The sequence below is a fragment of the Pomacea canaliculata genome, linkage group LG2, assembly GCF_003073045.1.
Source record: "Pomacea canaliculata isolate SZHN2017 linkage group LG2, ASM307304v1, whole genome shotgun sequence".
NCBI classification, from domain to species: Eukaryota; Metazoa; Mollusca; class Gastropoda; order Architaenioglossa; family Ampullariidae; genus Pomacea; species Pomacea canaliculata.
Genome location: NC_037591.1, coordinates 39,451,564 through 39,470,542, shown reverse-complemented (window position 1 = coordinate 39,470,542; position 18,979 = coordinate 39,451,564). Strand labels below are relative to the sequence as shown.

The 18,979-nt window shown below is 43.4% G+C and overlaps 2 protein-coding genes across 4 annotated transcripts in view; one reads left to right on the top strand and one right to left on the bottom strand.

Annotated features, from left to right (window-relative positions):
• LOC112557483 (solute carrier family 52, riboflavin transporter, member 3-B-like) overlaps positions 1 to 18,979 on the bottom strand; it is a 28,015-nt gene that overhangs the window by 7,461 nt on the left and 1,575 nt on the right. For 2 of the 3 annotated variants that reach the window (XM_025227373.1, XM_025227375.1), the window contains exons 2-5: positions 18,536 to 18,746; positions 17,233 to 18,138; positions 16,730 to 16,960; positions 16,286 to 16,495 (exon numbers count right to left, since the gene is read on the bottom strand). In XM_025227373.1, the coding sequence (XP_025083158.1) occupies positions 16,301 to 16,495; positions 16,730 to 16,960; positions 17,233 to 18,138; positions 18,536 to 18,688 (1,485 nt within the window). In that variant the 5' untranslated portion in view covers positions 18,689 to 18,746 and the 3' untranslated portion in view covers positions 16,286 to 16,300. Of the gene's footprint in view, positions 1 to 16,285; positions 16,496 to 16,729; positions 16,961 to 17,232; positions 18,139 to 18,535; positions 18,747 to 18,979 lie in introns of those variants that run through there. The other variant, XM_025227374.1, reaches the window with a different exon arrangement.
• Positions 7,366 to 14,204, top strand: LOC112557482 (solute carrier family 52, riboflavin transporter, member 3-B-like). Its single transcript, XM_025227372.1, has 6 exons — positions 7,366 to 7,428; positions 8,087 to 8,504; positions 10,345 to 10,529; positions 10,847 to 11,737; positions 11,931 to 12,161; positions 12,808 to 14,204. Exons 3-6 carry the CDS (start codon positions 10,359 to 10,361, stop codon positions 13,000 to 13,002), a joined length of 1,488 nt encoding a protein of 495 aa, XP_025083157.1. The 5' UTR covers positions 7,366 to 7,428; positions 8,087 to 8,504; positions 10,345 to 10,358; the 3' UTR covers positions 13,003 to 14,204.

Genomic DNA, 18,979 nt, shown 5'->3' with positions numbered 1-18,979 from the left:
ACGTGTTATTACACACATGCACCTTCCAAATGACGAGTTATGTAACACAGCGTCACTTATATAACACAACCTAGAGACTTTAATGAGTTTTATCTGTGGAGGCAAAAACAAACTGACGTCAGAACTAAACGCACAACTTTCTTACAAACGATTGACGTCACTTGTGTTTATGCGGATGCTGACCGCTGCCATCTTCACTCTAACTCCTTCAGCTCCGAGGAGATGTCCCAAAGTGTTTCTTTACAAATTGATTGTACTCATGTAAACTGCACCTGGATTACCTTCAGTTCGTTTCTTACAGTCAGCGTGTCACTGACGTTCGATCTTGGAAAGCGGTCTGTGAAAAATGGTGAATGTAAGTTTCAAGTAAGATTTGTGTCATTACACGCGACTTCACGTTCTGATGATCAATAATTGACTGGGCTGACGTGAGTATACTGACACCTTTACAAGTGTTTTGTTAACGTAAACAAAACAGATAGAAAGTCTAGACACAATATCTACCAGTACAAGTATTAAAAAATTCATTGTTTATTTGTTTGTGAACTGATTTTTTTGATAATCTATTAAAAGCCTTATGGCAACCCTTTCAAATACAATATCATTTTATTATTATACATATTGTAAAAGCAGAGTAAATTTGAAATATGATGAGTATTTGATAATTACGTGTACAAAATGTGAAAGGAAGTATAATAGCTCCCATTTTTAAATTCGTTCACTGCTCTTCTACCGTCACCACACACCTACACTACTACCCTTTCAACTATTCTACCACCTACTTCTACTTACTACTAGCAAAGACTGTCTTATATTTTAATTATTCTACTTTTCTACTACTACTGTTAAGATGTCTAAAGTCAAAATAACACACAGCAACACAACAAAAACAAACCCGTTCTATCGAATTCCGTTCCATAAATTCGTTGTTCATAACTACCAGCACAGATATATATTAATTCTAAACTCTTGCTTCGTCAGATTTTCTTCCTAAATGATGATGATTCATATACCTCCTCTGACAGAAGAAGCACACAAATAAACTCAACAACCAACGCTGTTTACTCCTTGTCAAACCCAGCATCTGCATGTCTCATGCATTCAACTACGGTAAAAGCACCTGGAAGAAATCGTCCCTGTCGGGAATAAATATTAATATTACAAAAGACTGTGTTAATGTGCTGCTTCCGTCTTGACCTCGCGCAGACTTCCATCATCCACCCACAAACTGCCCAGCAACACGCCCATAGACCCGCTACCTGCTGGTTGCTCATCGCGGCCTGGGAACTGCTCATGCTCCTCATCCCGCCCCTCAACCTGCCCGTGATGTACACTTCTACGCCACGGACCAGCTGCAAAGCAGCCGCGCCAAGTACAATCTTCACCATGCTCCTGTCAGGTGCGTTGGTGTGTCACGTGACGCTCGTAACCTCTGTGGTTGACCCTTCTTCCAGCGTGAGCATGTCAAGGGAAGGAACCATGAAATGCGTAGTTATCCCTCTTGATTCGCTGCAGTCAAGTGTAAATTGCAGCATGCAGGAATTAGTCCCTATTATGTGTTTTAGTACCTACAATTTTATGACTACGTTGTGAGGTTTCACTATTTACTGCCTCCCCTATTTTACAGATGTGCTGTGCTGGCTTTTTGATCATCCCGCTAAGAATTGTGGGCTGAGGGACACCTCTCTGCCATACAAGACTTGTTTGCCATGGAATCGCAGTACCTGACGAACAGGTTCTGATCACAGTCAACCTTTACAGTAACCGTCGATGTCGATTGAATAGAAAGAAGTACATCAGCCGGGGCTCGGGTACGCGCGATGAGCAAAGGAATTCTAACGGACCAAGCTCCAGATGACGCACATACATAGACAGGTCTACTATCTATAAAGACAGACCTACAGACGACAGGAAGTAAAGACAGACTCTACGGACCCTGAAGACAGAGACTCTACAGACTACACGCCTAAAGAACGACTGTAGGACCTAACAGAGATCGTTTGACAAAGTAATGTTCGTTTAACTACAATGATAAGGGGCCTATCGTAAGGGTACTAGGTGCATATATCAGCTGTGTCCATGTAATCCATGACCACGATGACAAACATCCTACTTTCCATGGACACGCCATGATTACCCGTTCATACTCTTTCAAACAACACGTGACAAAGTGTATTCTACTCACAAGTAGTAAGATTTGGATGCGGACTAGATGATAAGTGCTTAACATTGCAGGTCAACTCCAAGTATGGAAAAGGAAAGGATTTTATTTGAAAGTTTTTTGTATATCTTTATTTTTCTATATTATTATATTTTTTGTTATTATTAATTTGTATTTTAATCTATGAAGGGAGTAAGTGGTGTGTTATAAGATCCGACCTCTGTTATGCCATCATGTTACAGGTACCGACAGGGCCAACCGAAACCAACGTTTTTCCTGTTCCTCATCTGGATAATCAGTCTTCCTCTGCCTGCCCGGGTACCGCTGCTGAGTGGGTAGTACGATACCGTGCGTGTGTGTGTTGGTCAGTCGATTTAGGAGAAACAGACAGGCGGGTAAACAGGAAAGTAAAGGTCACGGCAGTTATCTGCGGTACATTCGCCCTGATTTCATGTCCGTCCGTCCGTCTGTCTTCTGTCTGTCTGTCCAGTTGTTGTCTGTTCCTTTCATTTGTGTGTGTATGCTTGGTCTTACTGCCGTGTGTGTCCTTGTCATACAAACCAGGTGTCAAAGCACATACACATATATTTGTGAGATGGAAGACGAGTAGGATGGATGGACGGATGACAGATGGATAGATAGAGGAATATATCAGTAAAACGTGTCAACAAAAAAGAGTTAGTTTCAGTTCTAGAAGACCGTTAAGAGTCCCCCCCCCCCCAAAGACAACTCCACGCGCCACTTATGCCCTTTTACCAAAAGTGCTCACAGTGAAAAAAGCTACTTGAGTGACGACGTGTCACGTGCACCAAGGGAAGCGTGTGAAATACGGAGGGGAAAACTCTAAGAACTGCTGACTAAACTGCAGGTGAAGCGGAGTTCCATGACCCGGATGTTCCAGACCCTTAGTGTGTCGAGCTCCATCGGAACACTCCTCGGGTCTTCCACGAGTTCACTCGTCGATTATATCTGACCCATCTCCGCCATGCTTCTAGTCGCAGTGTAAGTTTCTCGTCAACTGTTATCAAAGCTTTTGTTTTGTTTGTGTTTGTTGTTTTTGTTGTTGTTTGTTTTGTTTGTTTTGTTTGTTTTTGGTTTTGTTTTGTTTTTGTTCGTTGTTGGTTGATTGTTGCTTTTATTTTTGCTTGTTGTTTTTTTAATTCATTACTCTGTCATGGACTTTTGAAACGAGGAGGATAGGATTTTTCGAGGGGTAAAGTCAGGGCGTATGAGACGGTGTCTCTCTAACGTCCTCTACGTCCTGTTGACTGATGTGCGTGGAACGCGTGTGCAGGCCAAGAATCCTGTTCGCGCCAGAAGCTGCGAGAAGTGGAGATTGCTGTCCTCAACAAGAGCACAGTCGTGCATCCGCATGATCCTGACACTGATCTCTGCACGGCTGCTGCACTTGCCCAAGCACATCCTCATCATCTACGGCTTCCTGCAGGATGACAGCGCGTAAGTATGTTTGCACCTGAGTTGTTGCTCTAGTGGCGGTGCCACGTGATGGTGCTCGTCAAACGGAGAGGCACAGGACTGTTACGAGGATTTTAGTCTTTATTCAGATTTCCTTCGGTACTGTAAAAGCTATCCACACTCACGGCCGTGGATTTATTTGGGTGCTCTAGGTGCAACATTGGGGTGTACAAGTTTTGTCGAGGAAGTTGTCGTCCTCAGCTAGTTTCGCCCAGCTCTCCACACTTCATTTTCACCACAAATCAACATTTCGCTATGGCAGTACGCGTTTGATGGGATCATTATCACACGAGTGGGGCTTCTAGTCAATGTTTAAATCAGTCTAGTAGTGTAGTCAGTATGTAAATGATCGCCACTTCACATTCAAAATTCAACAATCTCATTCAATCCATGATCCGTTCCTTCTCTCCATCGTTAAAACGTAGCCTCGTCTGTCTTGTAGAGAGCATTCTACATGGTCAACGAGACATTCAGCTCCTGTCTACGCTACCGGCGTCTCTAATGTTGTCGTCTACTTGATCTTCAACAGAACTTCCGCTCCAGTCTTCATCTCCTTCGTCAAGGTAAGTGGCTTCGTGTTGGTCCCAGGTAAGAACAGTCGTTGTCATGGTAAACTGATTTGTCTAGGTGATTGCTTATATGCCTGTCATTGCATTCTGATGGTGTTAATCTGTAACCGTGATGTTCAGCTGGTTCTTCTGGTTTTGAATACGTGCGCGTGCGCGGGGTTTGTTTCCAGAACAAACATCATTCGCTTTTCTCAAAGATGAATCAGCCGATCGCAGCGTCAATGATCCCCAGGGCGCCTCGTCCTTCGTCAAAGCATCGAAAGAAATATTCGTCAGGTCCCCCCGACGGCACAAGCTTTCGTTCTGTGGAGCAGGTACTCTTATCATTTTTAAATGTCGCTTTAAATGACAAAAAAGGTTTACAGCCGGCGTATATTGTTACTGGTTTGTCAAGTATCGAAAAATATTATTTTGATTCTTCCTAAAACACCAAGGTGGAAACTACGAAGGCTTCTAAGACTAAGATCAGGGTTATTTCACGAATTTCACGACAGAAGTAACGTTTGAAAAGCTTTCGGCCATTGTAATCCTTGTTTGAAACATTTTATTACATTGGTGTGTCTTGGCATCCCGTGCTCATAAGGGGTTAATCAAGTCAGACCTGGTTAAGGGTGAGGGTTGCGGTTAGACTTTAATCTTCCTGCCATTAAGTTTAGTACTTTTCTGTGCGAGAGACACGGTAAGAACTCACCTCCAAGCACCCTGTCGGCATCAGCTTTTCCCAAAGCCTTCCCCTCCACTAACGGGCCGGGACAATGGCTTCCCACCACCTAGAGATGGGAAGTCAGGAAATAATTATAATTGTTGTTGTGTTTGTTGTTGTTGTGTTTTTTGTTGTTGTTGTTGTTGTTGTTGTTGTTGTTGTTGTTGTTGTTGTTGTTGTTACAGACAGAGGGATCTTATCCTCCTTCGCAGCAGACGTTACAGACAGAGGGATCTTATCCTCCTTCGCAGCAGACGATTTATTAAGGCGTGTACCTGGACGATTCTTCGTGGTGTGAACTTGACTGAGGAGGATCGGCGAGCAACTGTTTAACTATGAAGAACCGGGCTCCCAGTCACGGTGCCGAGATAACTGCAGACTAGGTTGTTTAGTATGTACTATCAGTTGTTACACTAGGTTAAACGAGTTATCTATCATGTGCTAGCAAGTTGTCTACCGAGTCCCTCCACTGTTTGTGTGTTTTTAGCGTTTTCTGCCCAACGGGATGTGCGGGATGTAAAAGCTGACTTTTCGTGAAACAGAGTTTGAAAATGGTCTTCTGAAGTTAATAGTTGATGTTGGATATTATTTTTGTCTTTCGCTAACAATTGTCTTATGTGAAGAGACAAATAAATATTTTATTTTAAAAAAACTCAAACGTTCCTTTTCGTTGATGGCAAAAGTCGCATCTGAAGTTTAAGATTCGCTAATATTTACTTGTATACGATAATACTGCAACTGTCTTGCTCCAGTCTATTTGAGCTTGTGTGGCCCTACCAGCCGGGTAGGTTGGGGTCAGCTCGCTCTGCTCGGGTAGGTTGGGGTCAGCTCGCTCTGCATGGCCAGGTTGGGGTCAGCTCGCTCTGCTCGGGTAGTTTTCTCTCCGTTTGTCGTATCAGGCTGGAGGTTCAGTCGTTTCCCAGACTGCCTTTGTTGGTATCGAACTCGTGTCTGTGTGCTCTCTATAATAGAGTGCGCTATATCATTGCTCTCTATAATAAAAGAAGCAGTATTAGCAGCAGAAGTAGTGGCAGCAGTAGCAGTAGTAGCAGTGTAATGTGTGTGGGAGGGTGTGCCGCTTGTTTTTGTTTTTTTGTTTTTTTACGATAACGTCACTCAGAGACTCCACGAGCACAAACTGTAAATAATAATGCTAAGGTCAGGGTGAGATTTTATCTTCTGCTTGTGTGTTTTGTTCTTGAGTATTGCCCCCCTTGTTTGCCTCGGGAAACCTTACGGCTATGTGCTGTTCAGACAATAATTTATTGTCCTCACCAGACTTGTTAGAAGAGAGTAAATTATTCACGTGAAAACCTGCTCAGGTGAGTCATACTCAGTTTTGTTTCTTGAATCTTTGATTCTGTAAGTAATGACTGAAAATAAATTATTAATAAATAATTAAGCTAAATTACTATTAGATTTTAATGTTTGTACTTTGTGGCGTTTTTGAAGTCTAGCTTAATTTGTTTTCCTCGCCTTTTCTTTCCGTTTTTGTTTAAAAGAAAAATAAAACGAACAAAAAAATTACCAAGGCCGGGCCCCCTTCACAGCCACGGTACACTATCCTTCCCTGCCCATCCTTCTCGTCAGGTGTTGACGTGCACACCTTAAAAATGTGTTTAGCAAACACTTGTTGAAGATACCATTCGTCAGCAGCGTCACAAGGCATAAATCACATCAACATTGTGATCCTCTTCCTTGTGTGGCCAAGGGTACATGAAGGGTACATGTTTCATCAGGCGGCGTCTGTACTTTAGACTTCATACTCCTATCACTAGGCGTGGGAGGTATTTGTTTTTCTCCTGGTCGTCGTAGACAGTCCCATACCAGCTCGAACGCCTCCAGTCCACCGCTGACGGCCAATGGCTACCCGGATCAACAGGTCAAAGGTGACCGTGACGTGCGGTGACGCTCGTGGTCTGTTTACCTCGCGTCTTGCCTTCGCAGCTTTCACTCCCACATGTATGTAAACATAGCTTCCGGATGCGTTTGAGCATGCGCCAGTAGTGACATGTCATGTTTTGTATGTGACGTACATGTTTCTATGTGACGTCACACGTTGGTCGCATTAGTTCTGAACTGCCTGTGACACGCAACACAGTTGCATCGTGTCAATCAGGCTTTAGCGAGGTATGGAAGCTATGTAGGCTTGGTCCTTAAATAGGGAAACAACGCTTTGCTATTTATTGTACGAAGCCCTCACTGCCACGTTATGGGGCGAGTGTGCCTGGCAAGTGTTTTCAGCAAATCAACAACTATATTTACCTCAGATCACTTTTGCTGATGAAACTGTTCACAGCTTTTTGACAAAAATCTTCGCACGTTAAAGACTATTTTCTCTTCAGCTGTATGATAATTTATAACCAACCATACTTTATGTGTGTTGCTTACTAAAGAAGAAGGATTAGATCCGCTGTGACCCTTGTGACCTGTGTGTCAGGATGGCCCGCCAGAGGCTCGATCACCATAAAACAAACGAAATCGTCTTTCGGATGAACAGCACGTCGTCTGACTACTTCGTAAGCATTGACGGCTTTTCCCTTCCTTTTTGTTTTGTTCAACCAGTGATTATTTTGTTATAATACCGCGAACTTCTTTTAAGAATACTGCGAATAAGCAATTATTTAGTCGAGTTGTTGCTCCTAATTGAACCTCAATCTGTAACGAAATACCTATAGGTATACAATATGTTCATAAGCGTGAGCTGTGAACGAAGGTCTCCTGTGAACACTGATGTCTGTGTCTCGCGTGACCGTTTGCGGGGCGGTTTGGCGGGTGTAAATCTTCTGTCACAACAAGGGTCGTTGAGCGTCTTCTTCCCTCTACCCCTCCGACCCATTTCGTAAATAAAAAAAAACTTTGTTTTATTGGCAGAATAAAAAGAAGGGGAAAGTTAAAACAAATAAAAATGCCTGGCTGTCATGCTCACATAAAGTGCCTCAAGGTCATAACGAAGACCTGTATAGTTGTATACTTACTCCGTGTGCTGTGTCTGTATTGTTTTTCGTTGGTTATGTTTTGGTATGTCGTAACATGTGTTATAAATGCGTTGTCAAGTGAAATGCCAAGTTATAACATGAAGTGAGTCTGATGACATGAAGCGCTATCAATACCTGTCTGTTTAGACGATTGTTGACTTGTCCAACCCTCAACAATATTTCGACTTATTTGTTTCAGAGGCAAATCAACGAAGAGGGCTTCAGACAATTCAGAGAGTGTTCATAGCACCATCTTCTAAGGTGAAAGTGTATAGTCTGTAGACTGAGTTCACGTGGCCACCCGGACACAGCTACCCGCCCACCTACCCTACTTCTCAAACGTACGCACTCACCCTGAACCACGCTCCTCACTCATGCACGAACAGGTAAACGCTGCTCCACGCGTGACATCACCCAGACAAGTTCGTTTGCATGGCTGAAGGTCACTCTTTGACACGTTAAGTAACCAAAGGTCAATATAAAGGCCACAGTGGAAAAAATGAAAATCAGCGGTGACCCAGAAGCCTTGGTCCAAGGTTCATTCCACCCGAGACTAGCAAACGGGTGTAGGACAGCTGCTCATGTCCACCTCTCAACACCTTCCATTGCTTGACACAGTAAGTCTCAGTGTGTGTGTACGTTTACCGGGACTATTTCACAGGTGAAGAAATAGGTAACTATGTTCTTAGTGAATTTCTTATTGTTCTGAATTTAAAGTTCTTACGTTACCGAAAACATAATAACGTGTGAATTTAATAAGAACAGTAAAGCTTAATAATCTTCTCCGTGTAATTCTTAGACAAAAATTGTGACACTTAGTTATTTGCTCTGACTTTCAGTCTGAGCAAAGTCTGGTAGAGAGAATGGAAAGTAGAGTGACAATGACGATTCTTCATTAACGAGAGTGGTAGAGTAAGCAAGAAATGATCTTTTTTTTCATCAAGCCCTCTCCTTTGTGGGCAATAATAAGCTAAGTAGTTAACTAATTACTAAGAAAATAATTAATAATAAAACATAAGGGTGCAAGGTGAATGTGTACAGAAATAGTGGTTAGTACAGGTATTTACAAGGGTCCTGGGGTCAGAAAGTATGTCTTATGTTTTATGGTTTACCTCTGTTGGAGGAGGCTTCATTAAATTATCCTACATTGTGGTACACGTATTATAGTAGTTGTCCTCAAGATGGAGAGGGAGGCTATTCCACAGAGTATTTCAGACTTGATTTAAAAGGTCTATTGTAGGGCGTTATTTGATGAAAATAGCAAACAGACAGAGAGAGATGGGAGGGATTTTCAAGTGCGAAAGATGGTATTAAGGTGAAGCACAAGCTGTTTATCTGAGCTCGTGACACAACCAAACCTTTCTTTACTGCCTCGCTCTGTCGCTTCCCAGCTGAACTGTGCCAAGCTGTGCTCTAATTATTGCGGTGTCGTGACCTACAAAGGTCCAAAGATCTTATTTTTAGGGCTGACTCAAGGTGCTTACACACATGAAGCTGCTTACACATACTCATGAGCAGGCATAACCAAATGCCTCTTACAAATTCACTCACCATCATTCAGCTCACAACTACTTACTAGCCTAGCTCTCTCTCATGCACGTCCGCCCTCGCACGCACATAAAATGGAGAAAACTACCGACGGTCACATTCAGAAAAAGTATGTAGTGGCCGAGATACGAACCCATGACATGCGATTTCCGATTGTTGCTGTTGTGGTAACAAACACTTTAGCCATGAGCCACCGAACAAACCTTTTTTTTTTCCCTCTCTCTCTCCTAAGCCCAAGAGAAAGTAGGTCAGAAGATCCTAAAAATACATCGTTGTAAAGTTTAGGTAATATTTCTCGGCTGAATTCCATTCCCGACGATTGCTTTACCTGTATAAACGATCCACTAAAATGCTTAGTCACCTAAGTCTGTTACTTCATGTTTGGACAGTTAAATTGTCAGAAATCTTTGTCAACTATGTAAAGGTATTTTCAGTTCCAGAATAAACTTCTCTCGCTTTATCCATCGTTCCTCCTGGCTGCAGCAGGTAAATGGCATGAATCACACCTGTCAGTCACGCAGACCAACTCTTGTCGCGTTCGGGTTGATTTGGCAAGTGTGTCGGTTTGTCCTTTAAAGACCACGTGACAGGTAACTAAACTCTCGCACAGGCAGGTGAGGGAAGGGGAATGATTTCCAAGGGTTTTACTGGAGGAGAAGAATTACTGGCAATATGAACGCTTCTTTGCAGCTTGCAGAAAGTTTTAGCTAGTGGCAAGGGGTGAAGGGTAGGTAGACGGACAGAAATGCTAACAAAAAGTGTAGATCGACTTTAAGCATAGGTACCCGAGTACCTGGGTGGATGTTTGCGTGGCACCCAGGGTACCAGTGTAAATGAGTGACAAGCCGGACTGGCTCATTAGAAGAAATATTGTATTGCAGTTTTCTGTCCACTGTGCTCTGATTCCAGACACTTAAGCCGACATGTTGCAAAAAGTGTTGATGGACAGCAAGGTGCTGGTGCACCTGCTTGTATGCATCTTCGCCATCTCCTCCTGGGTGGACATCAATGGCATGTGGGTGGAGCTGCCCATCCTGGTCACCCACCTTCCTGAAAAATGGACTCTCCCATCTTACATCACTATTATTAGCCAGGTGAGTTGTCTATTTAGGTCGTCGTTACATAGGTCGTCGTTGTCGTCATCAACGTCATCAATCATCATCAATCGTCATCCTCCTCCTCGTTGTTATCATTATCATCGTCATCATCCCACTCCTTCCCCTTCTCCTCCTCCTCCTCATCATCATCCGCTTTTTCGTGCAGTTCTGCCTTTCGTAGACCACTAAATAGTTTTGAGTAGAAGCTTTTCAGTTCAACTACAAATGCCCCTGTGGGTCAGCTTTGGCCCCGTTAAAATTGACACTTCCATTGGTCAGGACAGCGTTAATCAATAAATCTTTCTTATCATCAGATTGCCAACATCGGACCTATCATTTTTGTGTTGATCTCCCTCTGCTTAAAGAGAACGCATGTCAAGAAACTTACCCTGGATAAAATCACTTCTTACATCATCATGATAGTCGGGGTGGCGTCCACCCTTCTGCTAGCTTTCTTCTGGGAGGAGACGATTTTCGTGGACGGTGCGGACAGAAGCTTCGCCCTACTGGCCCTGAGCTTCTTCCTCTCGTTCGTGGACTGCACCTCATCCGTGGCTTATGTTGCCTTCATGGCATCCCTCAAGCCGGTCTACCTGTCCAGCTTCTTCGTCGGCGAGGGTCTGAGCGGCCTGCTGCCCGCCCTCATGGCTCTGGGACAAGGGGCGGGGGAGATCAAGTGCGTCAACGCTAGCAGCACCAGCGAGAGGAACGTCAGCGGCAACGTCGTCAACGTGACGGACTACTACGTCTACCCTACGTACCTTCCACCCAGGTTCTCGGTGCAGCTCTTCTTCCTCCTTCTGTGTGGAATGATCTTTCTGTCCATGGTGGCCTTCTCCTTGCTCAACTTCTGGGGCTACTGCAAGGACCAGCTTGTGGCCGTATCCATGTACAACCTCGAGGACAGCGACAACCTCAGAGACAGCATCGATCTTGAGGACGAGGTCAAGGATGTGTCCTTTAGAAAAACGTCCTACTCTTATGAGATGACAGTCAGCTTGGAGGACGAGGTTGGTGTCAATAACAAGGACTTTCCGGCTTCTCAGGCAAGGGAAAAATTACCAAATCATGTCGAGAACAAAATTGTCAGTGACGACAGTGCAGAAGTTCAACACCAGAAGACCTCCAAGTTTGTCCTCTTCCTGCTGTTGCTTCAGATTGTGATCATCAACTTCCTCATCACAGCCTTCCTTCTTTCTATCCAGGTGAGTAAAAACGAAATAGTGTCAAAAGCTATCATTTTTTTTATCGTTCTTAACTTTTCATCATTTTTTTATCGTTCTTTACTTTTCATCATTTTTTTGCTTACTTTCTTTTGTCCTTTTATCAACCTCTCCATGATACTGTACAAAAACAAAAAAAAAAAATCTGCTTGTCTCCCGTTGACGTAACTTGCAGGTGTATTCCAGCCTGCCGTACGGGATAGACACGTACAATCTTGTTGTCACGTTGTCTAACATCGCCAACCCAGTTGCGTGCATCATCTCAGTCTTCCTGTCCATCACCTCGCCCTGGATCATCTCGCTCATGACGACTTGTGGCCTCGGATGCTCAGCATACATCATCGCCCTTGCTTGCCTGAGCCCCACACCCCCGCTAATAGGAACCAGTTCCGGGGGACCTGTTGCGGTAAATAAACAGATTTCTGAACAAGTGACGTTTTCTTACAATTTTCTTTGCATTTCATTTATGTCTCGTTTACTCTTACTTCAAAATTATTTTCGCTTACAAACCTGTTAGTTCAGACGCTGTTCTTGTTATTTGTGCTGTTATTCTCTCATTTTCTATATAAATGTTTCTTCGTTTGCAACCTTGGCCTCTGCTAATCTTTTTCTCTCTCTTGCAGAAGGCATCTACGGTGATACGTGTTACTACTGACACAACCCTTATTTTTTTTTCAGACAGCGGCCGGATGTGACATCAGTAAATCACTTGATTAGTCTACCCTGCCAGTCTCCCTTCGTTGATAACTTCTTTTCTTGCTCTTCGTCGTTACTGTTACCTCTGTGTCTTTCCTGCCTTCTGTACTTCATCCTCACCATTGCCCATCTTTTTGTTCCTTCGCATTAACCTAGCTTATATGTGAGTATATTTTACTGTATGAGCATGATTCTGCGCTGTATTAATTACCCATTGTTAGTAGTATTGACAGGTCTGGGTGATCCACGTGGCATTTTCATACGACAGATGGCTTGCTGTCTGTTCTGACATCTGTCACTACTTACAGATCCCTCTCTTACGGGTGGCGGTCTGACGTCACTGATTCATGTTTCAGGTGGCGGTGTGGGTAGGAGCCTCGTTCTTCCTCACCTACGCCAAGATCTCGGTGGCCGGCGTCATGCGCCAAGTAGGTCGTCACGCCCTGATAGTGTATGGCGCCCTCACACAGACCGGCGCACTCCTTGGCGCTGTGACCGGCTTTGTACTCGTGAACGAGGTCAAGGTCTTCAAGGATGCTTCCTGGTGCTGAGGGTGGAAACGACCTCACAGCAGGATTGACAATACTCAGGAAACCCACAGCTCGCATAGCTAATCTTCAAAGGATAGTTTTGCTTCTTGGCATTTTTAAGGATCTGACATGATTTTTTTTAACACCTATCCCTTCTAGGTAGTGTTTGTCCTCTGATCATCGATATTTTATTCTGTGTGACTGTCACAGTTACACTGTCAACACACGGCATGTCATTCTTTCATTCCACAAAACATCTGTTGACGTCAAGGATTGAAAACAATTGACTTCTTTCTTCAACACACAAACAACAACAAACAAATAAACACACTCGAAGATGCGACTGCTGGGAATACATCGCAGTGTTGACACAATACCTAAAACAAAGTGAGTATTAGTTCACCGATGAGTTCAATAAACTAACAAGAAGGTTGTTCTGGCCAAAATGTTTCCATTGTTTAACGACATGAGGCAGAGTTCAGTTCAGTGTCTGACTGCAAGTGTTTCTGGTGGATTACAAGTCCTGTGGATTGGCATGTTCGCTATCAGAAAAATCAAGCATAAAAATCAGACTCACAATCACAAATATGTATTATAAGCTCACTCTGTCACACACATCTATAAAAAACTGAATATTGTGTAAACGAAATAATTTGTATTTGTTGATTTCTCTCATTTCTGATTTGCTGGAACACCATTATGGGTGAACTGATTAACCACGTTTTGAATTTCCTTCTGGAAATACACAATAAAGATTTTGCAGTATAAAAACATTGTTAAGATTAATTCTACTTTAAAATAATGATCATGTATTGAAAGAAAAAGTGATAACATCAGCGCAAACACACAAAGCAAACGTGTACGCATGCGCGCACACACACAAGTAAATGTGTACACTCGCCAACTCTCTCTCTCTCTAGATATCTCGCCTCTTGAGCACACTCCACACGGGTTGGAAGCAAAACAAGGATCCAAGCTACTGATCTTTCATATCACTTTGGCGTTTAAACCCAGAGACGTTCCGGTTCGATTGCCGTGTGGTGCAAACTAATTTCCTTCAGTTGACCCAGCTGTGGAGGTGCCTGAGGTACCTCACTGTCCAAAGAAATACCATTCAGATCCATGTCCTCACAATGTCAGTCAAACTGTGGCTCTTACCACATGGGACATCACAGTGACACCGCACTTTTATACCAAACTTACAGTTATGAACTCATGCGTAAAACCGTCTCAATGGTAGTCTCATTTATATAAAAATATCACAGTATTTTATGTTAAAACATACTTTCTCAATACGTTGTTCAACCAGCTTCTGCTTTGCAAAGACTAGTACAACAATCTGTGAAAAATGTCCATTTTTCCGTCCTCTGTTGATTGTTTTTTTTTTATATTATTATTATTATCCTCTCTTGTTTCTTGTTTTCTGTCTCCCCCTATCTCTCAGATTTCTTTCTTTGAGTTTTTTTAGAAGTACTTTATAAGATTATTCTTGAACCAGGCCAGCCTGACATGTACTTTACAAGCCTATTGAAATGTGTACCACTCGGTCATAAACCAGCCACATAGTGTACAAGAGGTCATGTCAGTATAAAGATTGCCTCTCTCCCGATCATTGAAAAAGTTCTCGACTAACCATACAAGTGCCTTTTGAGACTTGGAGGTCAGGTCAAGATGACTAAAGTGGGAGTCAGACGATTTGACGACTAATCCTGCCGTGTGCCATTCAAACTTTTGTGGAAGTTGGATATAAACTCTCCAGACGCAAATTTTTTGTTACACGCACAATAATAATATTCAGAATCAAAAGTGTATGAAATCCTTGTTGCAAACAGCCAGAATAATTCTTGATCACCATACACATTTGATTTTGTCACGCCGTGTGACACTGGCATAAGTCGCATCGTGTAAGAGTGGTATAACAACGCAGTAAAGTCGGAAAAACAAAGAAAGGAAAAAAGAAAACCACAACTCATCGAAAAAACACCAGGGGTAGGGGAGGTATAGATAGTTGAAAACATCTATAGTCTCAAAACTCGGGGTCACGTGCCGCAGTTTTATTTTAACCTCTTTCGTGCTATTTTCTGCTCAAGGGAGCGAATGCAACGAGAAATAGGATAGGAAATGTTAAAGAATGTGTTGGAACGAATGAGTAGTGCAGTATTCATCTTAGGGAGCGTGAAAATCGAGCCTTATCACCTCGCCTAGTCGGGGTAAAGATTTTTTCCATGACCAGTTTATACGACGTGGTAGAACATGTAGAAAAGTCTGGGCAACCGCAGGCGAAACTCGAAGTTGAATAAATGTATGAGCTTTTTTGTAGCAGCATAAATCTGTATCAGGTGCATCATAATTCACCTAAATTCTGAGGGACAAGCAAGGAACGTCCATTACGTGATAGAAAGAAGGACACATATGATCACGTGACTGGACAACTATCCTTTGCGTGTCCTGCATGGCAATTTTGGAGAGTTTTACACCCCAAGCCGAGGGCAGACCACTTCCAGTTTTATGTAGACTGTCGACTCGACTAGAAACTCTATAATTATAAACATATATTTTACGGACTCCAAGTTGTTTATCTATGCTTTTCATGGCAGCCAAACATATTTTTCCCGCACTTCATTACGAAAAGGTGGATTGTAGTGACTCAGAGGACAGGAGTGCCAGGCAGGTTGTACATGTTACAAAAGTGTTAAGACACTGCGGCGAAACTACAGCTTGACCAAGTATAACAGGTTAATTTTTAAGTATATAATTTTGTATGGCCCGCGAAGGATGTTATAAATATCCAAATGGTCCTTGGAGAAGAATAGGTTCTCCACCCCTGGCGAAGATGTTTTTGATCGAATCGACTAATGTTGGAATTGGAAAATAATCAAATCGACAGGCCCCACGAGAGTGTTGTGCTACTGACTGTGTGTACGCCAGTGCGTTCAAGCGTCTTACACCTTAAACACTATTCACAATCAACAGACATTATTAATTATAAACAACTTTCAATAAGTGTTCTCTGGACCCTTACGATAGGACGGTCTTAGCCAGAACTTTGATGTCAATAGACTGAGGAGTGAGAATGACTGAACAAACCAGACTTGGTAATTTGATGTACTTCACTATCGGTGGGTAGTCTGGTGATGTAGAGTTAGCACCTGTCACTAAAACAATGAGGACTGGCTATCCTGGGTTCAGATCTCGCGGGCGCGCTCTTTTTTTCAATTATAGAAACCACACAAAAGTCGTTATAAATGCTTATAGCCTACTATCCAGCATGTCCACTCAATGTTATTGGGGTTTTTGGGGTTTGTTTTTTTTTTTTCGTTTAGCACCACGAAGCGTCGTTAAAGACTTTGACTTGGTTGACAAGAACAAACCCGGTCAGGGCGCCGAGGAGAGACCCAACCTGAGTCGCACTTCCATACCATATAAGGGCACGACGGCCCACGTGACGCATGACTCCAGCCACTGAGATCTTTGCGTACGTCAGGAAAAAGGAGACTGCAATCCAAAGCAAAACCTGGAATACAAACAAACGGTCAAAGATTTATCTTTCGGAGATGTGCCCTATAGCCTATAATTTAAGTAAATAAAAATGTGGGTGCGATGTAAAAATAAGCCATCCGTCAAACTAGCAGTGCACTTAAATAAAAAATAAATAAATAAAAAAATGTCCATTGTAGACTAAAGATTTATCTCAGCAACATAGTTCCATCTATTTCTCAAACTAAGGAATTTGAAATGAGAGACTGACTATGACAGGACCGCCGGCAGTGCTGGCTACAAGAGGTGGCGCAGGACTCAGGGAGGCGCAGAGGACGACATAGACAGTGCACACCAGGCCCAGCCCCGTCAGCACTGAGATGCCCACACAGGAGGTGACTGGGAGGAAGATGGCCACTGCACATGCTAGTGGGTTAGCGATGTTGGTTAACGTGACCACCAGGTTGTAGATTGAGATTCCGTACGGAAGACTAGAGTAGACCTGCAAGGCAGTTAGCCTGACATTAGCACGATGTTAGTCAATGTTAACTGTAAGGGTAAATTCTGAATGATATATATTGCGCCTTAGCGACCATGATGACGACTCGAAGAGAAAACACTGCATGGCCAAGAGCCCTGAAATGAATTATTCTGGAAATGGATTGGAAATGTTGTAATTAATTATAATTAAGTAAACCCGCTTAACTGAAACTAGTTTTGTACTTGGACTAGCCCCCAAATGTCGCCTGAAATACAATAACCGAGCAAACAAACCTGTATAGAGAGAAGAAAGCTAGTGATGAAGAAGTTGATGACGACAACCTGAACCAGCAGCAAGCTTATCTCCCTTGTCGGCGCTTTCGTCTTGTCGCCAAACAGAGGAGTGCATTCGTCGATTCCATCCTTCACCGACACTGGGGGTGGATAACTGTATCCTGACGACAGCTGCAACAAGGCATCGTCATTTTTTGGACCGTCGGAGCCGCATTTCAACGACGGTGTGGAACTCAGCAAAGGACTTTGAACTGTGTCAGTTGTGTCACCTGACTCGAAGTCGTTTGCTGATTGGTCTGACGGACATATAACTTGGTTGTAGTCTTCAAAAGAGCGTGAGTTCGTGAACTGGTCCTTGCAGTAGCCCCAGAAGTTGAGCAAGGAGAATGCCACCATGGACAGAAAGATCATTCCACACAGAAGAAGGAAGAAGAGCTGCACCGAGAACCTGGGTGGCAGGTACGTAGGGTAGACGTAGTAGTCCGTCACGTTGACGACGTTGCCGCTGACGTTCCTCTCGCTGGTGCTGCTAGCGTTGACGCACTTGATCTCCCCCACCCCTTGTCCCAGAGCCATGAGGGCGGGCAGCAGGCCGCTCAGACCCTCCCCGACGAAGAAGCTGGACAGGTAGACCGGCTGGAGGGATGCCATGAAGGCAACATAAGCCACGGATGAGGTGCAGTCCATCAGAGAGAGAAAAAAACTCAGAGTCAGCAAGGCCAGGCTGCGCTCAGCGCCTGCCACGTGCTGCGTACTCCGCCAGAAGAACGACAGCAGAAGCGTTGATGTCAGTCCCACCAGCATGATGATGTAGGATGTGATCTTGTCCAAAGTCGGCCTTTTTACTGGTCTGCCGCTGATTCGGTAGGTTATCGCCAGGAAGACAAGCGGTCCGATGTTGGCTACCTGCGGGACATGAATAGGACAAAACAAAATCCACATACACACCGACACCCACGCAGACATCCAATAAAACAAGTCAACAAGTATTTCACTAAGGTGCTTTGATTAGGACAAGTGTAGGGACAGGCAAGCATCCCATAACCAAATCCACTAGTTCCTTAAAGTCTGTAACAGCTGGAATAGCATTTAAAGTTAACTATACGTGGAAGACAAAATGGCTACCCAATCATAAGTTATAATTAATTAACCATTCAGTATCAGCATATTGGTTACTTCAGTGACTTAACCATTTTATCCCGGCATTAGTTATGCCAGTTCATTAAATCAATGCAATATCATTATGTCTTCCACTGTTCTTGTTGTCAATGTTGCTGACTCAGAAATAAAAGATAACACACACCTGACCCAGAACAGTAATGTAGGATGGCAGAGTCCACTGTTCGGGAAGGTGTGAGACCAGAATGGGCAGCTCCACCCACATGCCGTTGATGTCCACCCATGAGGACACGGCAAAGACACAAACCAGAACGTGCACCAAAAGCTTGCTCTCCATCTGGATGCGGCTGCTGATGTTCGGCGGAAGTTGCAGTTCCCGTGCCGCTCGCAGCGTTCTTAAAAGATAAACATCACACAACGTACAACATTATACATATAATAATATATTATAAGAAAATACTTCGTTTAAACTGAATGTGGAAACGAGGCTACGCCTGACAGGCTGTGCTGCTTTGTTCTCCTGCGATTTTTCTATTTTCTTGTACTACGTCTTTGCTTATTCGTATCCATAGATTTCTTTTAGTTACAAGTTGTTTTTGTTTCTCTTAAATTTACATTTGTTACTGTA

What these genes read in the sequence shown, in the direction of transcription:
- LOC112557482 (XM_025227372.1), top strand. Translation starts at nt 10,359, where the DNA reads ATGTTGCAAAAAGTGTTGATGGACAGCAAGGTGCTGGTGCACCTGCTT. An exon ending in ACATCACTATTATTAGCCAG is followed by an intron (nt 10,530 to 10,846) that starts GTGAGTTGTCTA and finishes TCTTATCATCAG; the next exon opens with ATTGCCAACATCGGACCTAT. An exon ending in CCTTCCTTCTTTCTATCCAG is followed by an intron (nt 11,738 to 11,930) that starts GTGAGTAAAAAC and finishes CGTAACTTGCAG; the next exon opens with GTGTATTCCAGCCTGCCGTA.